Source organism: Etheostoma spectabile, chromosome 16 (genome assembly GCF_008692095.1).
Source record: "Etheostoma spectabile isolate EspeVRDwgs_2016 chromosome 16, UIUC_Espe_1.0, whole genome shotgun sequence".
In the NCBI taxonomy this organism is placed as follows: Eukaryota; Metazoa; Chordata; class Actinopteri; order Perciformes; family Percidae; genus Etheostoma; species Etheostoma spectabile.
The window spans coordinates 10,152,094-10,173,006 of NC_045748.1; the positions used below are offsets into that span (position 1 = coordinate 10,152,094).

Genomic DNA, 20,913 nt, shown 5'->3' on the forward strand with positions numbered 1-20,913 from the left:
GGGGGGTGAGCCAGCGGTGGATTGGCTGACAGCAGACGGGCTACGAAGGAGCGACGTGCAGGGATGGGGTGGAAGGAGGCCTGGGCTGCTGGTTGCTGTGGGACCAGGATCTGCAATGGCCCCTAAAGCCTCTGCTCAGTGGATCAGTAGGGTTGCTTTGGTGTTTCCTCCTACACGGTAAACTGCTTTCTTTTACCTGTACATTTCAAAATACTGCCTTCAGTTGCAGGTGTTTCCCTGTTATGAAAACACAGCTTGACTAAATGATGGCAACATGGATGCATGCTTCCATGGATACTGTGGCTCACGCTAGTCCAGACTGATGGACACAAGAGGAGGTTGAGGATCTGCAGGTGGCCGCAGTTTGAGGTGGGGACTATAGGCGGCTTTGTGATTTTCCAAGGAAAGATATGAGCGACACAAGCGATGGATTAATGTCTGGGATTTATTGGTAAGGAAGAAGGAAATGAGCTGTTGCAGCAAAGCTTCTTGTCGTCTTGTGCAACACATTTAATGATTATGTTGGGTGGTTGTGATGTGCTGCACTTTCAGTGAGTTTTTCCTCTCCGGGTAGTGCATGCTGATGCGAGGAAGCTGTGAAAATCTATCACTATAGGAGGCACAGAAAAGACATTAAAGAACATTTGAAACAGACCATCTTTTGCAGAATGTTTTGCTCTAAACATTTTGTAGGTGTTACGTGCAGTTTCAGCCACAGCAACTGGTGATCACTGCATGTTAGTCAGATGATTTGAATGAGATTTAAAGTACGCAAAAAGAGCGTACAGTACAGTACCTGACTCTTGGGATTACATGAATTTGAGAAAAAATACTCAGTTTGTTCGTTTGTTCGTCGTTCTCGGCCCGCCCGTGTGCGTGGCAGACGTCATCTAATTCATTCCACATCATCCAGATGTGCAGAATGTCGTGTGTGTGTGTTATGTTCAAAGCAGAGATGAATCCCGTCAGGGGATCTTGTTAGCGCAGCTGGACTCAGGTAGTTTTTCTAACCGCTGAAGAATCAAATCGGATGCATCCTGGTGCATCACACTGTGATGTACTACAAAGACATGATGGGTTGGCTTTCATGCGTTTAAATTTGCGGATCACAGTGTGACAGACACATATGGTTCATATATACTAACATGTACTATATCTATACTGTATATATATTCATATGTACTGCTATACTAAATATGAAGTATTTATATGTTTCCCATGTGTCCTTATGAGTATGATAATGCATTGGGTTCGCATTCAGCCAATATGTTCTGAGGATTTAAAGTGGCTTTGATTTTCATAAATGAATTATTAATTATTATATGACCGACACACATAAACAACGTTGTACAATGCTCATGCACGCCAGGGAATAACACATCTTCTCGTCTTATGATCTTAGGAGGAGATCCATTAGAGGAATTGTTTTCGTGCCTTGAACTGCTTGATTCACCAAAATAATGTAAACACACAGACAAACACACACACACACACACACACACACAAAGAGACTTCTCTCTTTCACTTCAGTGTGCAGAATTAACTATGAGTATGAGGCAATCTGGCATATATCTATAGTGCTATATACTGTAAATTAATGGTAAACAATAGGAATTTGATACATGCTAACAAAACTAATATCCAGAATGAGGGAACGGCTCTGCACTCAACTTTTATATAACTTTTACATCATTAACATTGCTTTTCTTCATGCTTGGGTTTGCATTACTTTTGATGCTAACATTTTTTATACTAATGTTTTAGTTACTTGTGTTAGGTGGGCCTCTGCCCCCAAGTGGCCAAGAAAATCAGTTACTACCGATTTAAGGGAGGGTATAGACCTGCCTCCTTAACTAGTGTTGTATGTAGCCCTGCACACCATTACATGTGGTTTAATAATATGTGGTAATAGCTGTTGTATCTCTGCAGGACATAGATCTTTTTTAGAGCAGTGGTAGCTGCAGAAAAGCTTGCAAAGTGCAGAGAGGTGCATAAATATCCAACTCCAGAGATAAGTGGTCAACTTTCAGTCTGAAACATCCACAGTCAGTGTCTACGGTGAGACACAGGGCATGCGTTTAATGTGAATAGGTGGACAATAGGGTGCATTTATCAGGGGGTCGGTTGAGCAGAAAGTCACCCTACGTGAACAAGCTGCTGGCAGGCGGTGCTGTGTTTAATGGACCAGAGCTGTTTTCCTCTGAGTCGGTTGCCTCGGTGGCAAATTTGGTACAATTTAACTGAAGGCTTTCTCAGTCCGCCATCACACAGGACTGTGAGCGAGGGCAGCTTGCGGCCAGGCACCTTCTTAGTGGATCAGATGAGACATTTAGTTCCTCTGCGGAGGCGACACTGACTGTGTTTTTCAACTGCACGCTCAATTAGGAGGCCTTCGAATATAACTAGGAGACTAAAGGATTGTTTGAAATTTCCCAGTGGAAGACAATCTCCTGTTGGAATATAAATGTTTTCACACAATCGCGGCAATTTGAGCCACCCAGCAGTGCTCGCAGTTTTCTATAAAGGCCAATCTTCCCGTATGATTGGCTTCATGTTTTATTCCTAATGCCATAATATGAGGTGCAAACTTCATCAGTTAAATGGATTAGAGTGGATAGAGGTACACAGGGACAGCAGAAAGCTAATTTCCTCCATGCTGCGGTTTGTTTGCTTTGTGGGAAATTGGCCATAAGCCCAAGGGAACTTTGTTTAGTTTTAAAGCAGTGATGGTCATTCCCAAAGTAATTAGAGGGAATGGTGCCATTTTCAGAAAGAGTTATTGAAGGAGATGAAAAGCATTACATCACATGTTGATAAAGTCCTTCCTGTTATTCTAAAAAAACATGATTGAAGTACTGTATGTGGTTGTCTGCCAAGTCAGAGCCCAGTATTTTAACGTTCTATTTCAGGGGTAAGTGCTCAGTTTATTTTAGTAAGGACTTAAGAAAAGCGTATTGTGGTTTGTGTTGCTACTGGGCATCCATTATTAATACACACTGAAATACATAAACACACTTACTGTATGTTAGAGACACGCTGGATGACATTAAAAGCTTGAAGAGGACAAATGAGCTGTATCTCTATGTTTCTGAATCAGGTGGATCTTGTGTTAGACAGAACAGACAAAGGTTTTATCCAAGTTTTGTAATAAAATATTGAATGGCATAAATGTGGCCATGCCCACACTGCAGTTCAGTAGATGTTATTCGAGCTGATGGTTGATCATTTTCTCTATGGTGTATCATTGTGAATTAAATATCTTTGAGTTTGGAACTCAAAAAAAGAAGACGTTAAACAAGAGAAGGAGTTAAAACCATCCTCTTGAGCTCTGGGAACTTGTGATGAAGATTCTCTTGTATTCTGTAACATTTTATAGCTTAAATGGATAGTTTGGATCTTTTTTTAAGGTAGTCCTCCACAGTCAGTGTATAAGCGTCGGTAGATGGCGGTCGGCACGCCCCCAATTTGGAGAAGCAGGAGTACCGACCCAGAAGCTAAGCAATGTCCTGCTGTGGACGGGTGCAGCAGCTCAATGCATTTTAGTTAGATGTCAGTTTAGATGTACACTATATCTATAATATTTCACCGCTTTACCTTGCTGTCAGGCAGCCCTTTACAACGGGAAACTAAAGACGTTATCTCTTCTCTTTTTAAAGCCTCCAGACTCCTTTGACAAAAATCATTTTACATCGCAGAACACGGGAGTTGTGGAACTAACAAAAATAACAAACTGACTGATGGAGGCAGCGGTGTCTGGTGGCTTGAACAGAGCAGAAATAACGGTTCCCTGTCGGAAAGGGTTGTTCGACAGCAGTATAGTGGTGAAAATATGCTTCAACATGTTCACCAGCTAGTAGTCTACATCCATGACGTTCCACCTCCGGGATTGCTCTCGTTCTGCCTGAAATTCTGCCAGATGTCAGTCATTTTGTTCACCGTTACCTTATGCATTCCTTTTGTTGTAATGTAAAACTGATTTCTGAGGACTATGGGTACCTGGTCCTCAGATCTCTGCAGGGTAAATCCAGACCAGCTAGCTAGACTATCTGTCCAATCTGAGTTTTCTGTTCCACGACTTAAACAACCTTTGACTTACACTTACAGACGATTGTGATTTGTTTATAGAAATGCCAATAAACCAGAGCACTTTTTTTTCCATCCCGGATTGCTGTGCGGACTCGCCAGACCTTCCTCTGCAGCGCTGTGGAGAAAGGTCTGGCAATGTGTGACTAACCAGCTAGTAACTGTCTGTTTGCGGCTGAGCACGTAAAGATCAGTGAGCTGAAAGCCGCTAAAAAGTGCTCACTTTGGCCGGACATAAACCTGCAACCTAGGGCTGCATTTAACGGTTATTTTCAATATTAATCAATTTGCCATTTTTTCTCAATTTAAAACAGTCCAAGGTGACGTTTTCAGATCTTTATTTTACAATGATCTCAAAAAAATTCTAGTAAAATTCCTCTAGTATTGAGCTCTACATTCTCATGAGATAACATCCTCATTGTGCAACGGTTGTCCTCTTCAGTTTATGTTTATCTTTTTGAATGCCAATTCCTGTATCTGATATGCTGACTCACAGCTTATTTAGCTGATGGAGGCAAATAAAACGACTCAGTCTTCATGCAAGGCTCTGTCTATCTGTTTATGTGTCAGTTTTGATCTGTCTCTGTCTCACATTTTGCTTTGTGGGGATTACTGTGCCTATATATAGCTGTTCTTCTGTCGGTCAAGGACTTATTCTTCACAGGATTCAGTGAGAAATGCCACTCCATTTCCCAGCTGTAATTGTATCAGCGTACAAACCGCAGCAGCACAGAAAATAAGGTTGTACGTTACTGCCAGCTCAGATTTGAATCTTCATTTATGGTTGAGACAGAGCAGTTTTATTACCTGTAGCTATTGTTTATTGTACGCATCATGGGAAGTAAAGAGCCTCACGGTGATTTGGAGGACTAAATGTTTGTTGATTCTTTCACTTCTTTTGGAAAAGGCTGTCTGATGACAATGTGAAGCATTAAAAAATATTCTAAATATAGCATACACTTTTTTGTGTCTAAAATGCCCCGTCCACGTTGCTTAGCTGCCATGTCGGTACTCCTGTCTGCTTCTCCAAACTGGGGGGCGTGCCATCCACCATCTACTGAAGCTAACACACTGACTATGGAGAAGTAGCTCATACAACCTTCAAAAAAATCTGAATACCGTATTGATCCTAAGGGGGAACATGGATGTGTGAACCGCATTTCAAGGCAATCCATGCGATAGTTATTGAGACATTTCAGTCTGATCCAAAAGCTGCGGACAAACCGACCGACATCGCAGCCACCATGCGAGCTTAGAACAGCTTAAATAACAAAATAAAAAATAATTAAAGTATTAAAGTTAAGTATTAAAAAGCTGATGAAGCCCAATGTTGTTGGCAGGAAGAGCCTCTATGCTAAATTCACTGTCAAGCTGTACTTCCTGACCTCTACGATGTGTCTGCTGCAGCAGCTCGACCATACATGCATAGCCTAATCATGATGGACAGACACAACCTGTACAACCACACCCATACACACACACACACACACACACACACACACACACACACACACACACACCACACCAACCACACACCTTTTGACATTTCCACTCATCCTCTTTTCTCTTTCACAGTAACAGCATCCGATTTACAATCTTTAACCCGTCTGAGATTAAGTAGCCATTGTCATTCGAGTTTTCTTCTCTCATCCCTATCTGCTTGTTAAAATGTAACTCCATCGCTACAATCTGGATAGATGGGTGGTGGTGTTGGAAAAAATCATGGAAGTTTTGATTTTTTGGAAGCAGGCGGGCCATTACCCTCAATACATACTCAAAGGATGAGTGGTGGAAAAAGTATTTACTTAAGTACAAAATAGTAATACACTACAAGAGTCATGTATTCAGATTGTATCTTTATATCCTAAAGTATAAAGTAACAGCAATATTACGTAATATTACGCACCAGGCTACACTGACCCCAACTTGACTAATTCTTCACTGTGTGTGTAGAGCGAGTTTGGATTTAGGTTGCTGGGGGATTTCAGGGATGTTGCTAGGTCAGTGGATTACCTTGTAATAGATCTTTAGTAGGGCTGGAGGACACACAGTGTTGGATTGTGTACAGTGGGGGGGGGGGGGGGGGGGGGGGGGGGGGGGGGGGGTAATCCTTGAGACAAACATGCTAACTCCTCCTCTGGCTTGTAAGTAAAGCTGGAAGCTAAAATCTTCATATTCTTAAAGCTGAAAGTCTGTTCCTGTTTCTCCTCTCTCAGGTGTGAATAACGATGACTCCCATCCTCGCTGTTTGAACATGCTGCTCGGGTAGCGGAGCCGATCGAGAGGAGCGTCTACCCTGTTACACTCCTTCCTCTCTGGACACACACACACACACACACACACCGAGTCGGCCCAATTCAAGCACAACCATGCTGATCAAGGAGTATCACATCCCCATGCCGATGAGTGTGGAGGAGTACCGCATTGCTCAGCTCTACATGATTCAGGTGAGTTGTTTTCCTCAGACCGCAAAAATCAAACAAAAAAAAGCTGTTAATGTTACCTTAAAGTTAAGGGTGTGATGGGGGAAGTCTGGTATGTTAATGAAGTACAAAGAAGCTTGAAATGTGGAGTATTTCCTCAGAGTCGGGCGATGCTGCAGATCATGGGGTTTAGAGGGGGAGGTCAGGAGTTTAAAGGGTCAGTGTGTTGTACTGTACCAGAGCAAGAGCGCTGAAGAACATGGTCACAGGGGCAGCGTTGCTCTGCAGACCAGATGGTGTTTCCATATGCCGGTGGATTGTGTTTCATGTAATACACACACATATATACACACACGTTCAAAAACTGCACTAAAGGGTATTTTGTTTGGCGAATAAATACAGAAGATTGAACGCAAAAAAAAAAGTGTTTTAGTGTAGTCAAATTCTTTTTTTAGCCATAAATCATGAAATAGAAAGCTACACAGGTACGTGTTTACAAACAAACTTATACAATAGCGGATTATGGAAAGAGCAAAAATTGACCATAAATAATGTAGTTGAGTTTGTTATTATTTGCATATTACTACATTAGTTTAGGGCTAGGTATGGTTGAAAAATGAGGATACCAGTACCCTGTAGAGTGATACCAATACAAAGAGAGTACTTCATCTGATGCCCATTATGTAAATGAAAGTACTGTCAAGTCCGTCAACACCGTGCTCAGCGTCACCACACCACAGGCTGTAGGGTTGTAGCTGCTGCTGTAACGGGCCAATCACACGTTGGGACAAATTGACAGAAATTTAAAAAAAAATCCTCCAACAAACCTCCTGAATCAGCTTTGATAATACACATTATCACACGCACACACACACACACACACACACACACACACACACACACACACACACACACACACAACACAACTCTGAAAGAAACCCGGATCCTCTGCTCAGCCGCACAGCTGTTGAAAAACCGGTTGACACAGCAAACGGTGACATCGCTGCAGCATGGCAGCCCGCTGGCCATCATTTGTTTTTGTATTTAGGGAGAGGAGAGGAGAGAGAGGGGAGAGAGAGAGAGAGGAGAGAGGGCGGTAGGAGGAGCCGAGGAAGAGGGGGGCGAGACGCCGGAGTAGGGGACGTGAGAAGGGAGCAAAGAGCGGAGAGGGGGGAGAGGAGGAGGAGCAGAGAGCGGGGAGAAGGGGAGGAGAGGGAGAGAGAGTGAGAGAAACGGAGAGAGAGGGTGAGAGGAGAGTGAGAGTGGGGAGAGAGACGAGAGGAAGGAGAGAGAGGGGAGAGGTAGGGAGAGAGAGAGGGGCGAGGAGAGAGAGAAAGGGAGGAGGAGATGAGAGAGACGGGGAGAGACCGGGAGAGAGGATGAGAGAGCAGGGAGAGAGAGGGGAGAGGGAGAGAGGAGAGAGAGAGAGGTGAAGAGGAGTAGGATCTAAGAGGGAGAGGAGCAGGGAGCGAGTGACGAATGGGAGAGGAGAGTAGTAGAGAGGAGTCGAGTGAGAGAAGATAAGAGGATGGTGGTACGGAGAAGAGAGGGCGGGAGAGGGAGGAGGAGCGAGGTAGAGAGAGGAGCGGAGACGAGGGAGGGGGCGAGATCAGGGGGATGGAGGAGAGAGGGAGAAGAGTGGAGGATGAGGGGAGAGAGTGAGAGGGAGAGAGAGAGAGAGAAAGAGAGAGGGAGGAGGGATTGGAGGGAGAGAGGAGCCCAGAAGATTGATGGGGAGAGGGGAGAGGTGAGAGGAGTAGAGAGAGAGAGGAGAGAGCGAGAGGGGGAGGGGGGAGGGAGGAGAGTGAGAGGAGAGAGGGAGAGAGCGCAGAAGGAGAGAGAGAGAGAGACGAGAAAGAGAGGGAGGGAGAGAGAGAGTGAGAGTTGGAGTGAGGGAGCAGAGAGAGAGGAGGAGAGAGGAGGGAGAGAGAGGAGAGATTGTGATGAAGAGAGAGGACGAGAGAGGGAGAGAGGAGCGAGGGAGAGTGGGAGAGAGAGAGAGAGAAGAGAGAGGGGGGAGGAAAAAAGGAAAGAGAGTGAGAGAGAGATGAGGAAGAGAGAGGGAGAGGAGCGAGAGAGAGAGGAGGGAGGAGGAGGCGAGGGACGCGAGAGAGTGGAGAGAGAAGAGAGAGAGAGAGAGAGAGAGGGAGGGAGAGAGGGAGAGAGAGGGAGGGATGAGAGAGAGGAGAGAGAGAGAGAGGGAGAGAGAGATAGGGATGGATCGTGAGAGAGAGCGGAAGGGAGAGGGAGAGAGAGAGGCGGGGGAGAGGAGAGCAGAGAGATGTGAGGGAGAGAGAGTGAGAGGAGAGGAGGAGAGCAGAGAGAGAAGGAGACGAGAGAGAGGAGAGAGAGGGAGGGAGAGGAGGAGAGAGAGAGAGAGAGAGAGGGGGAGAGAGGAGAGGAGAGGGGAGAAAAGATGAGAGGGGGAGAGGGAGCGATATAGGGAGAGAGAGCGGAATGGAGGGAGGAGAGGGAGAGAGAGAGAGAGGGGAGAGGGAGAGAGACGAGGAGGGGAGGAGCGGAGAGAGAGAGGGAGAGGGAGGAGAGGAGAGAGGGAGAGAGAGTGAGAGGAAGAGAGGAGAGAGAGAGGAGAGGAGAGAGAGAGAGAGAGAGAGCGGGAGAGGAGAGGAGAGGGAGAGGGAGATCGAGAGGGGAGAGGAGAGAGAGAGAGGAAAGAGAGAGGGGGAGAGGAGAGAGAGTGAGAGGGAGAGGGAGAGGGGAGAGAGAGGGAGAGGGAGAGAGAGAGAGGGAGAGAGGGAGAGAGAGAGAGAGGAGAGGAGAGAGAGGGAAGAGGGAGAGAGGAGAGAAGGGAGAGGGGAGGAGAGAGGGGAGAGAGAGAGAGAGGAGAGAGAGGGAGGGAGGAAGGACAGACATGATGGTGCAGTCAGTGTACCATGACAACATTATGTCTAGCTTCACATTACTAGATACACTGTACGTTATATGAACACCGTCGTGTTGTAATAGACTTCAGTGTTTAAATGAATCTAGTTTGGAGGACACTGACACTGATCACCATTATTGCTGAAAAGAGATCATTGAGCCACACTGTTGCACATGTTCCTTCATCGACCACATCACACACACACACACACACACACACACACACACCACACACACACACACACACTGTAGTCTATTTTGACTCAATCCCAAACATACTGTCTCTCACTAGAGCAACAAATGCGGATGAGCTGAAAATGTTTCCTAATAAATGCTCTATTTCCTCCGATTTCCTTGATAAAAACTACAGTAACCAGCTGTTTTAGCAAATTATCTTTATTTTTTAAATAACTCAATCTCTTCAGAAGGAAGAGACAGAATAGGGAAATTAGAAAGTATTGGGACACAGTGTTGGTTTGGGTCTTTTCATTAAATTGGTTGAGAATAACATGGCGTATCACCAGCCTTACACCTACTTTCACTGTATTGAACCAGAGGGGATGTGAAAATAAAAAAATTAAATCCCCTGTCACTTTGTAAAACAATTGATGTAATCCAAGGTTTATCACTCTTAAGAAACGTTTTTTTTAAAAATCTGTCCGAGAAACCCAAAGAAAAAAACAGTCGGTCACATTCGTACAGCTTCCAAAGTTAGCATAGGGTTAGATTAACACTTGAAAACACTTTCAACAAAAAAAAAAAGTTATTGGATTACATTTCACTGTCGCGGTTTGGGAGAGAAACTGGAATTGGTGCAAAAATAATCTGTTTATTGAATAATGAAAGTCAGTGGCTAGTGTGAGACTGTGGGTTTGAAGCAGGCCGGGGCGGGCATAGTGTCGGTACGTCCGGGGATGGCAGAGCACACAGCGGAGATGTTGGTTCTGAGGAGACAGCTGGGTTCTCAGAAGAGATGCTGGGTCCGAGGCCAGACAGGACCGGCAGCAGAGTCCAAAGGTGAGTATTTCTGGGAACACAGAGAGTTAGAAACTCGATTAAAAGACTGGAAATACTGCATGAAGGCTGGCGGTAAGGCATACTCTCATAAGCTAACAATCCGGCACAGAGAGGCAAGTCAGGCTGGTCTTATAGGTGGTTGATGAGCTGATGAGTAACTGGTGTCAGGTGGGGGGAGAGAGCAGCAGGAGCAGGGGGGGGGCGGGGGGGGGCTGTCCACATACTGTGGAGAAATAAAACACTATCACACACACACACCAGACTGCCACTGGGCATGACATTCACAGATTGTGCATGCTGCAGTTATGCTGTGACAATGTAAACAGGTATACTGTTTACCATGTTCACCATATAGTTTGTCACTAGTTTGTCGTTAGTTTTGCAGATATTTGGTATTAAACTAAACATTTTAACCTGATGATGGCAGCAGCTGAAAAGTCAGAGGATCGCCGAAGTCATTACAAGAAGGACAGACATGAATGTTTGTATCAAATTCAAGCCACCCAATAGTGGACAGAACATTTCACCAAATTGTCAGCCTGATGGTGGCGCTAGAGGAAGAGTCAGAGGTCACCAAAGTCTGTAGGATGTATCCTCTGGGGATCATGAAACTCTGTACAGCTTTACACAACAGTTCATTCAATATTTGTCAAGATATTTCAGTCTGGATTAGAGTTGCGGACCAACAGACCGCCACGTTGGCTAAAAAACGACATGTTGTTGCTCAATTTTTAACGGGAACCGATGATCATCTGTTAAGGGAAATATTTCTGCTCTTGCTCTTTTACACTATTCCTTTCATAACTGCGTTCACTTCTTGCTGCAGGATATGAGTTCCTCATTGCATCTTTGTTTTTATTTAACCACTGAGCTGACAGTTTGACACATGAGTCTGTTGTCTGTTGCCAGTTTCAAACTGAAAGCAAGCACAGAATTTGAAAAATGGCAGAACGACTAATGTGGGGTGGGGTGTATGAGAAGTCTGAGCAGCTGGTGATAGCGTTTGATGCATGCTGCTGTTGCTCCAGTGCGTATGCCTGAGGAGGGGAGTGGTGTACCCCTGGTTTTTGCTAACCTTGCGGTGTCACATAAATTAGTCAGGGGCAGCTCAGCCCGGCAGAACGAGACCCTCAGCAAAGCCAGGCGCAGTATAACTCCACAGGGTGTCCACTCCAATGCTCGTCACACTTCGCGAGTTGTACATGGGATCTGTTTTCTTTCACTTCTTCTCTTTTTTTTCTGCCCTTGTCAGCTTTTCATAAACCTCTTCTCCCTTTTCTGGATTTCTTTCTCACGAACAGTTTGTGTCCTTGTTTCAAACTGGATAAAAGCTCCTCAATGCTTTTCTGACACATCTTTCCTTATGTAGATCTTTGGTAGTCGTGTCACATCAATGCTTTTTGGTACATTCAAGGACTGTAAGACTTTGGTAACGTTTTAGCTGCAACCAGCAACCAATGCTTGATCTGTTGGTTGGTTGTTTGGTCCACAATTTATTTTTAATGTTTGCACACTAACTTTAGCATTTATAGAGTTTGGTTTAGACCTAGTCTATCTACTGTATAACGTGTCCTGAGATAACTTATATCATGATTTGACACTATAAATAAAATTGTATTCAATTAAATTGAATTTACTGTAGCTCAAAGTGCAGCTGTGCCTTAGTTCAGCCTCACAGAGCTGCTGGAGTCTCTTGGGCTTGTGTGTGTTTGGGCTGCAAGACGATTCTTTTCAAGGTCTATTAATTGATTATTTTCCCAATTAATGGATTAATTGTTTGGTCTATATAATGTTAGAAAATAACAAGACATCCCAAAGCCCAATATGACGTTCTCAAATGTCTTGTTTTGTCCTCAACTCAAAGATATTCAGTTTACTAACACAAAGGAGAGGAGAAACTTGAAAATATTAACATTTAAGGAGCTGGAATCAGAGAAAATGTACTGTTTTTCATAAAAAATGACCGATTAATTGATTATCAAAATAGTAGGCAATTAATTTCGTAATCGATTAATCTTTGCAGCGCTAGTGTGTGAGTGTAACACCTGAGCAGCAGACGCAGCATCTTTACATCTTCAGGTTTTGAAACACTTCCACTAATATTGTTTACGATTCAGTAGTGTAGTCTAATGTATTGTAATGGGTAGGATGTACTCTATATTGGCCCCAATCTGCCTTTTTTTTGGGGGGGGCATATCACAGCGAGGTGTCGTTTTGAGCAACAACTTCATTTCCTCTTTTCGGATGCACTTTTATGCACCGATTACCATTATTTAGTCTATGAGAAGAAGGAAAAAACTACCTATGACAATTTAAAATAGATCAAAAATAAAATGTAAAGTATATTGTTGCATGTCGTTGGGCATTTTTAAGCGGGTATATGAAAATCCTGGAGCTTTCTTGGTGGGTATACTGCGTGTGCCTGCGTATCCCGTAGACTACACCACTGACATGACGGTTGTTTTTGACTAACGCAGCAGAGAGGAAGCTGAAGGTTATATTACCGCGAGGTGGATTTATTAAAACTGCTGACTGCATCTTTAGTTTGTGTTGCACTGTTGTGCAAGAGAATAACTCATTCAACTTTCTACACAGCAAAGACCTGTAGTGTGTTGTTCCTAATGGTGTATAAAAAGTCCCTGCAGACGGGCTGTATAGTCGACTCCGTAGCTGTGAGATATGTGTCATTAATACAGATCCTGTGTGCTCTCTCTCTCTGTCTCTCTCTCTCTCTCTGTTGCAGCAGACGCGAGGAGGGTAATCCAAGGCCCTTAGCTCCTCACCTAAATTACATTACTTGCTATATTACAGCAATTTTCCAGCTCTTTGCCTCCTCTGACCTTCATTACTGATATCTCCTCCCTAAAGTCTTCAGGAGAGAGGGAGCTCCGTGTTCAATCTGAGCTCTCAATCTTGACCCCGAGCACCCCACTCTCGCTGTTAATAATGATCGCGATGATTTGTATTCACGTAGTGCTGTTCCTCGACTGGCCGCACATTACGACGGAGGGAATAAAATAGCTTTTCAATCATCAGTTCGACACCAGAGTACAGTATCTACGGTGCCGTCTTCTGACTGACTCAGCTGTAAGACTAAACTTTTATTGAGACTAAGACTTTAATTGATAAAAACTACTACATATAATTAGTGACATAATTGATCACTTCTAGATAGACTAATTGATTAATTCACGAATCCTTTCAGCACTGGTTGATTCCCTTTTCTTAAACTCAAAGGTAGATAACTTGGCTCCTGTATCAGATCCTGGAGGGGTTTAATACATTTTACCAGCCATATAAACAAGTCGGTTACAGTCTAAATGGAGAGCCTGTTAAGGAGATGTTGTGTGTTTATAAAGTGATGCTGTAATCCACATCTCCCTCTGTGGAGCAACAGGCTTAAAACCCAGCTCAGTCTTTCAGGATGTGTGGGGTGGGGCTGAACCATCTGCTGCCTTTTATTAGCGGAGGTAACATGCTGGGGAGAAAAGGACACTACACAGTGAGTGTGTGTGTCACCTGAACTCATCTGTAAGAAAACACTTAACAGAGTTTGGATTGTTTAGCACAGAAGGGGGAGAGAGAGTCTGACTGAAATAAATAAAAGAGAAGCTGTTTCTTCCTTACTTTTTTTTCTCCGTGTGGCAGCGTTTTTCTTTCCAGCTCATCACTTTCCCTCTGCTGCATCGTCCCTCCAGCTGTAAGAGTTTTCACAAGGTTGGAAAAGACCTGAATCAGAGGCTGGAGCGCTGTGTATGGGTCTCAGGGGTTTAATCTGAAATGGAAAAGGAGATAGGACGAGAGGATGTGTGTCAGAAAGTGAGTCTGGATGAGATTTTGCTTGCGCTGCCTCAAGTTTCGGTTTGATTCACTCAATAAAATATCTCTCAACAGTGTGAGAGATTATACCTCTTATACCTATTTAAATGCACATCCCTTCAATTAAAAAAAAAAATCAAAAGCTTGACAGACCTGCTGAGTTTAACTGTTGTCGCCAAGCTATGATTGTTTTTATTTATCCAGTTATATTTTTCTAAAACAAAAGTAATTTTTTCTTTAAAGATTGTGAAGGCCATCTTTTCTTTATTAACAACAAGTAGAAGTGTTCTTTAGGCCAGTAGTTTCTTTGTAACTCTGCCGACAGACATACAAGCAAATCAAGCAGAAAACATGACCTCCTTTGCGGAGGTAATAATAATTACAAAATGTAGATGCATATAAAAGCAGGAAACGTCTTTTTCTGGAGCGGGGTGGGTTCACATCTCTGATTTCACTGCTAATACCAAACCTACACACAGAAATAATATAACAAAGACAACATAGTGCTTTTTTTAAACGTATGATGAATCTCAGCAGCTGCTGTCTGTCTTGTCATCTTCCTGCCACCTTGCAGAAGAAGAGCAGAGAGGAGAGCTGTGGCGAGGGCAGCGGGGTGGAGATCCTGGAGAACAAGCCTTACGAGGACGGCCCCGGAGGCTCGGGTCAGTACACGCACAAGGTCTACCACATCGGAAAACACATCCCGTCATGGTTCTGTGCCATTCTGCCTCAAGCGGCTCTCCGAGTGGAAGAGGAGTCCTGGAACGCCTACCCCTACACACGAACCCGGTGAGACCGCCACACAAAAGCAGGAAAATGACTCATCGCACATATTAAAAGTGATGAATTGTCATTTGGTCATGAAGATTTTATAAAAGTGCCCAGACACTAAAATCATCCCTGTGCCAAAAGATTTGTTCACACTTAAGGATGTGTTCCATAAAGAGACTTTAGGCAGCTGGCATTACTTAAAGTAGAAAGACTGAACTCTTAGTAATAAAACGTTGTTAATGGTTTTTATTTTATGGCTTCTAGATTCATAAATCTGAACGGATGAAATACTGTAACAACTGATATTGCTGATGGTGCCTTTTTTTTGTTGAAACAATTTCAGCTGAATAATCAACTTTTTATATCCTCCAGATAACTTCAATTTGTAGATTAGTAGACAGATTGGTGTATTTTTTTAAGTATTTCATTTTTTGTCATAAACTGCCAAAGTGATGGAAGAAGGGGATTCAGGGACACAAATCAATTTCTTTCAATGCCATTTTATACAATTACATTACTGTAGAATTCCCATCTCCCCCACCCCAAACAATCCTTGGGTCTACTTTAGATAAGGATTTAGATAATATGATAATAGTAACTAGATACAAGTAACTAACAGGACATACATAAGATCAAATAGCTATTGATCAAGTGGACTAGTATTATTTTAACAAATACAAAATTACGAGAGATGTAAAAGTTAAATGAATAAATCAAATCACATACACAAACTACACACATACGTACGTACATACATAGTAGGCAAAATTATGGGGACAACAAACAAGCTGTAAATAAGTAAAGTAACAAGGACTAAAAACTTTTTTAAGTAACCGTTTCTCTTTTGTTTCTCAGGTATACCTGTCCCTTTGTAGAGAAATTCTCTATAGACATTGAGACGTATTATAAACCAGATACTGGAAATCAAATGGACGTCTTCAATATGTCTTCTGCTGAAAAGAGACAAAGGACTATAGGTGAGCCATGCACACAAGAACAGACCCTCTGCTACCTTTGGGAAAACTCCCAGAGTAGACTCTTATTTCGTTGTGAGCCAGATCAGGAGTCAAATCTTCACAGTGTTATGTGCAGTGAAGACGCAGATGGTGTAATGTGGACCAATATAGCCTGAGGGAGTATTGCTTCTCTGAATACTAAAAGTCACTGGGATGAAGGAGAAATGTGCAGACACATTCCCTGCAGGGAGAGAGAGAGAGAGCGAGAGAGAGAGAGAGAGAGAGAGAGAGAGAGAGAGAGAGAGAGAGAGAGAGAGAGAGAGAGAGAGAGAGAGTGTACATGAAAGTCGCACACACCTTTTCATACAGGTGTTCAGTCATTGTGACATCTGTCCTGCTCATACCTGCTGACATCAGTTTGGCTTTTGTGTGATTCATAACGATCCCCCCCCCCCCCCCCCCCCCCCCCCCCCCCCTTGTAGACCCCATAGACATCGTGAAGGACTACATCCCTCCACATGAGTACCTGGCGGAAGAAGACCCTAAACTGTACCAGTCCGTCAAAACCAAACGGGGTCCGCTGTCAGACGACTGGATCGAGGAGATCAACCAGAATCCCGGTGAAAGTCCCGTCATGTGTGCCTACAAGCTCTGCAAAGTGGAGTTCAGATACTGGGGCATGCAGTCCAAGATCGAGCGCTTCATACACGACGTGGGTAGGTATGGCAGATGGTGTGTGTGTTTGGGTGTTTGCGCTCTTTGACACAAGTCACCTCTGAGGCAATTTCTTCCTTTTTTCTCTTTCTCAATGGGTCAAGTCTTACTGTCACCACTAAAATGTTAGGCATGTTTCTGAAAATTCAGGGTTAACCATGAAAAGTCAAGAATAATGCTGCAGGGGGGCGGCCTCTGGCTCACCCAGTAGGAGCGTTCGCCCCACGTTGGAGGAGTCCTGCAGCGGCCGAGGATCGGGTCCGACCTGTGGCCCTATGCTGCGTGTCATCCCCCCATCTCTCGCCAGCTTTCATGTCTATACACTGTCCCTACAATGAAGGGAAAAGCCCCAAAACAATTAAAAATAAAAAATGAAAAATAATGCTGAAATGTACCGAATTCATATTCCTTCAAAACTAAACCCTGGATATTGTCAGTGACAACCCTGAAATAATGGGAACAGTGAAAGTTTTTAGAAAAGTGAGGTCTAGCCCTAAAACTCTAAAAAGTAAAGGATATCCATTAAAAGTCTGAAATAATTTTAAAAGTTAAAGGTTACGCCTGTAAAATGTGAAATTATTCTTTAAAAATCAGGAATAAATTGAGTAGTAACAATTAAAAGTCAGGGATTCAAATTAAAAATTGACCTTTGAAAAAATTGGCAATAATAATAATCCAGAAAAATGATGAAAAGAGAAGAAGTCCATAACAATAAAAAAGACTGTAATCTAAAAAGTCAAAATCCAGAAAAGTGTGGGAAATGGGTGAATGACCGTAAAGGTCCATTGTGATTGAATCAAATCAGGAAGGTTGTTGAAAAGTTGAGAGTTACTTTATGAAGTAAAAGGTAACCATGAGAAAGATGGGAATATTCCTGAAAACTCACTGAGAATCCTTAAAAGGTTGTTAATAACTAATTTAAAAAAAAAAGTAGAGGACAACCATGAAAAGTCAGTGATGATGAAATGTGGGAAGAACTTTCAAAGTATAGACTAACTCTAAAAAGTAAAAAGATGTCTTGAAAAAATAGGTCATAATCCCAAAAATAATCGTTTTGAGATGTTTGTAAAAAATGTCAGAAATGTTGGAAATAATCCTGAAAAATCTGTGACACGGCTGAAAACGTAGGGAATGAACCAAATAAATCAGGATAACCCTGAAAATAATAACCTTGAAGATTTTGAAATAATAATCCTAAAATTAAAAAGTAAAGAAAACATAAAAAGTCAAAAGAGATTTAGGAACTAAAGTCTTCGTGTCTGCAGGCGCGTGCGCGTGTGCGTATGAAACGATGCGTAACCATAAGAAAACAATAGACCTGATTTCTTTAATGATAGACGCCGTTGTGTGGAGCAGAGACGAGGGTGAGCGTGAGGAATAATAAGAGAACAGGTAAAACAAAATAAATAAAATACCAAAGACACTTTATAGAAAGTGTTTGAGAGGCAGGAGCCCGGAGAAGGGTCTGGCTCCCCGAGATAACACAACAGACTGGATTCATTTCCTGCCAATGTTTCTGTTTCACTGCTGTGATTTAAGACTGTTTACACTGTTTACTCTCTCCCGGCCCTCGGCTCGCTCCCTCGCAGCGCTTACTTCCAGGCTAATGGAGCAGCAGCTGCTCTATCTTCGTGGCGTTCTCACTCCGAGTCTGTCTAATCAACACACACATCAACAAAATGTGTTTTCTTTTTTTCGTCCCCCGTTGCATCGACTGCCACTTCAACACGCGTGCTCGTGAAGAACGTCTCCTTTTGTTTACGTGCTAATATAAACCTGCAGCTGTTGACTGAGCTTCCACTTGAAAATATTCACTGCATCTCATCTGCATTAAACCCGGATTATCATCACGTGCTAGTTCTATCTTTTTTTATAAATTGTGCGGGAAAGGGTCTTTGGGTTGTAAAATGCGGAACCGCTCAAGCTTTATTAGTGTGTCAGAGGATATTTCCACTAGATATTAATTTAATAGCTTTTCTTTGTTTGCTAATTTTGGCTTTTATTGCCAGGTTGGATGTTTTAATCAGGATCAGGTTTCATAACCAGCTGGTGCTTGTTTAGACATTGATTTAAATTTAGAAGTTAAAGTCTCCTTTGACGGATCACCTTTCAATCTCGTTTACAGGATCCAGGGATTTCTCCAGCCTGTTGTTTTTATTTGTGATGGATTTTCAGATATGAAGAACATTTTTTTAATGTCACTGAGATCAAGATCAAGAATTACGTATGGAGAAAATACCAACTATATTTGTCGAATCTGTTCGCCAGAGCAAATGTATACTGTCATTTCCCCTTTGAAGTGAAACTCTCAGATACATGTACATTATATAATAATATAAAGCAGATTGACCTACTACAATTATGAAAAATTAAGTAAGTAAAAAAATCACATTGGAATATTCTTGCAGCGCTGTCACAATATTTTTGATTTTTATCAAATTTTATCAATTTTGATTTTATCAAAAAAGAAAATAGTTTAGAAACTTTTTAGAAATTTTTTTTTCTTGCATTTTCAGATTAAAGATGTAAATGAACTGTTTTGCATTATCTTAGCCTTGGTTTTCTATCAATGAAACCAGTCTTAAATACAGAAGTTTAAGCCACATTTCTCATTCATTATTATTATAATGTATATAAAACATTCCTCCTTGTCTGGTGGGAGAGATGCAGATTTCATTTCATTCTCCTTTGCTCGGGACCTTTAACTGACATGCAACTGTGAATCTCTGACCATACATTCTGTATTTGCCGACCATAACTGCCTTAAGGTTAATCCAATTCAATAGATGTTTGTCACAGAAATATGATTTGTTCTTCGCTAAAATGGCAATAAATCTGTGTTGCTGTCCGTCCAGGTCTGCGTAAAGTGATGGTTCGAGCCCACCGGCAGGCGTGGTGCTGGCAGGACGAGTGGTACGGCCTGACCATCGAGGACATCCGGCTGCTGGAGCTGGAGACCCAGCTGGCTTTAGCTAAGAAGATGGCCCAGTACAGCCTGAGTGAAGAGGGGGGAGCAGAGGCCGTCAGCCAGGACCAGGAGCAGGGGGCTGAGGTCGTGGGATCGGCTGCGGAGGCGGAAGGAGGCGGAGGAAAACTTGGAGACTCACTGGAGACCCGAGGGGAGCTCACCAAGCAGTGGTCGACGTCCTCTCACTCATCCAACAGGTCAAATAAGAGAGGCGGTGAGGACCAGTTTGGGCTCTTTACTTTTTTTTAAATTGCTTTTGGCAAACCTCGCTCTATAATAATAACAGTACGACCTGTTGTGTATGTTCGCAGGGAGTCCGTCTCACCAGAGCATTTCAGAGTGGAGGATGCAGAGCATCGCCCGAGACTCAGACGACAGTACAGACGATGAGTTCTTTGATGCTCATGGTAAAATCATCGTTCTCTGCATGATACAGAACTTTACTTGGGTCTTGAGGAGCTGCAGTGTTTATTCGGAGACAAACTGAAACCAACACTGCACATTTACTCCCACCTAACAACTTAACTGCTAATTTCTTCTCTGCTCTGATCGGCGCCACCTGTCTGCTCTCTCCTACTGTGGTCAACCACACACTCGCTGCATACACACTGAGCTATTCCTTATTGGATTCCCCGCTCCTCCATAGCCTTTGTTCGGCAATGGTCCACAAGTCTGGTCCATAAAAAAAATAAAAATAAAAAAAAGCTTTTACACTCATAATGAACCGGACGATGGTTTGATTTGATCCGGACCGAGACTACCTCTTTTCATCAGATTGTGGTTCCACCGTGTAACTTGTAATTTTGGTTCGGATCACACTGATAAGTCAGAAGGCCTGGACTGAACATGGTTAGTGTAAAAGCACCCTTATAAGTCCTCTGTGTGTCTTGCAGAGGACTTTTCTGACAACGAGGAGATGTTCGCCAAGGAGATCACCAAGTGGAGCTCCAACGACCTGATGGACAAGATAGAAACAACAGAGGCAGATGAAGCACAAGGTAGGTGACTCTGTTACAATGTTTACTTTAAATAGAACAGGGAGCACGTATGGTCACATCAGATCTGAGAAACAGGACCTTACATTGTTGTTTAAGTCCTCTTTATTTTCCTGAATGCATTTATGTTTTCACAGAAACTTTGTATCAGGAGTCGGGCGGGGAGTATGCTGGGATGAGTAATGAGGAGAGGCAGATGGAGGTACAGTTTCTTCACTTTTCTCTAATTTCGCCCACCTCTCTCTCTCACACTCACAACCTTAATTAAATATCTTGTAGATAAC

The 20,913-nt window shown here is 43.0% G+C and overlaps 1 protein-coding gene across 3 annotated transcripts in view; it reads left to right on the top strand.

Annotated features, from left to right (window-relative positions):
* Positions 1-20,913, top strand: part of pitpnm2 (phosphatidylinositol transfer protein, membrane-associated 2) — a 52,808-nt gene that overhangs the window by 15,561 nt on the left and 16,334 nt on the right. For 2 of the 3 annotated variants that reach the window (XM_032539130.1, XM_032539131.1), the window contains exons 3-10: positions 6,300-6,530; positions 14,800-15,014; positions 15,852-15,973; positions 16,435-16,668; positions 19,522-19,848; positions 19,946-20,041; positions 20,528-20,632; positions 20,767-20,831. In XM_032539130.1, the coding sequence (XP_032395021.1) occupies positions 6,453-6,530; positions 14,800-15,014; positions 15,852-15,973; positions 16,435-16,668; positions 19,522-19,848; positions 19,946-20,041; positions 20,528-20,632; positions 20,767-20,831 (1,242 nt within the window). In that variant the 5' untranslated portion in view covers positions 6,300-6,452. Of the gene's footprint in view, positions 1-10; positions 178-6,299; positions 6,531-14,799; positions 15,015-15,851; positions 15,974-16,434; positions 16,669-19,521; positions 19,849-19,945; positions 20,042-20,527; positions 20,633-20,766; positions 20,832-20,913 lie in introns of those variants that run through there. The other variant, XM_032539132.1, reaches the window with a different exon arrangement.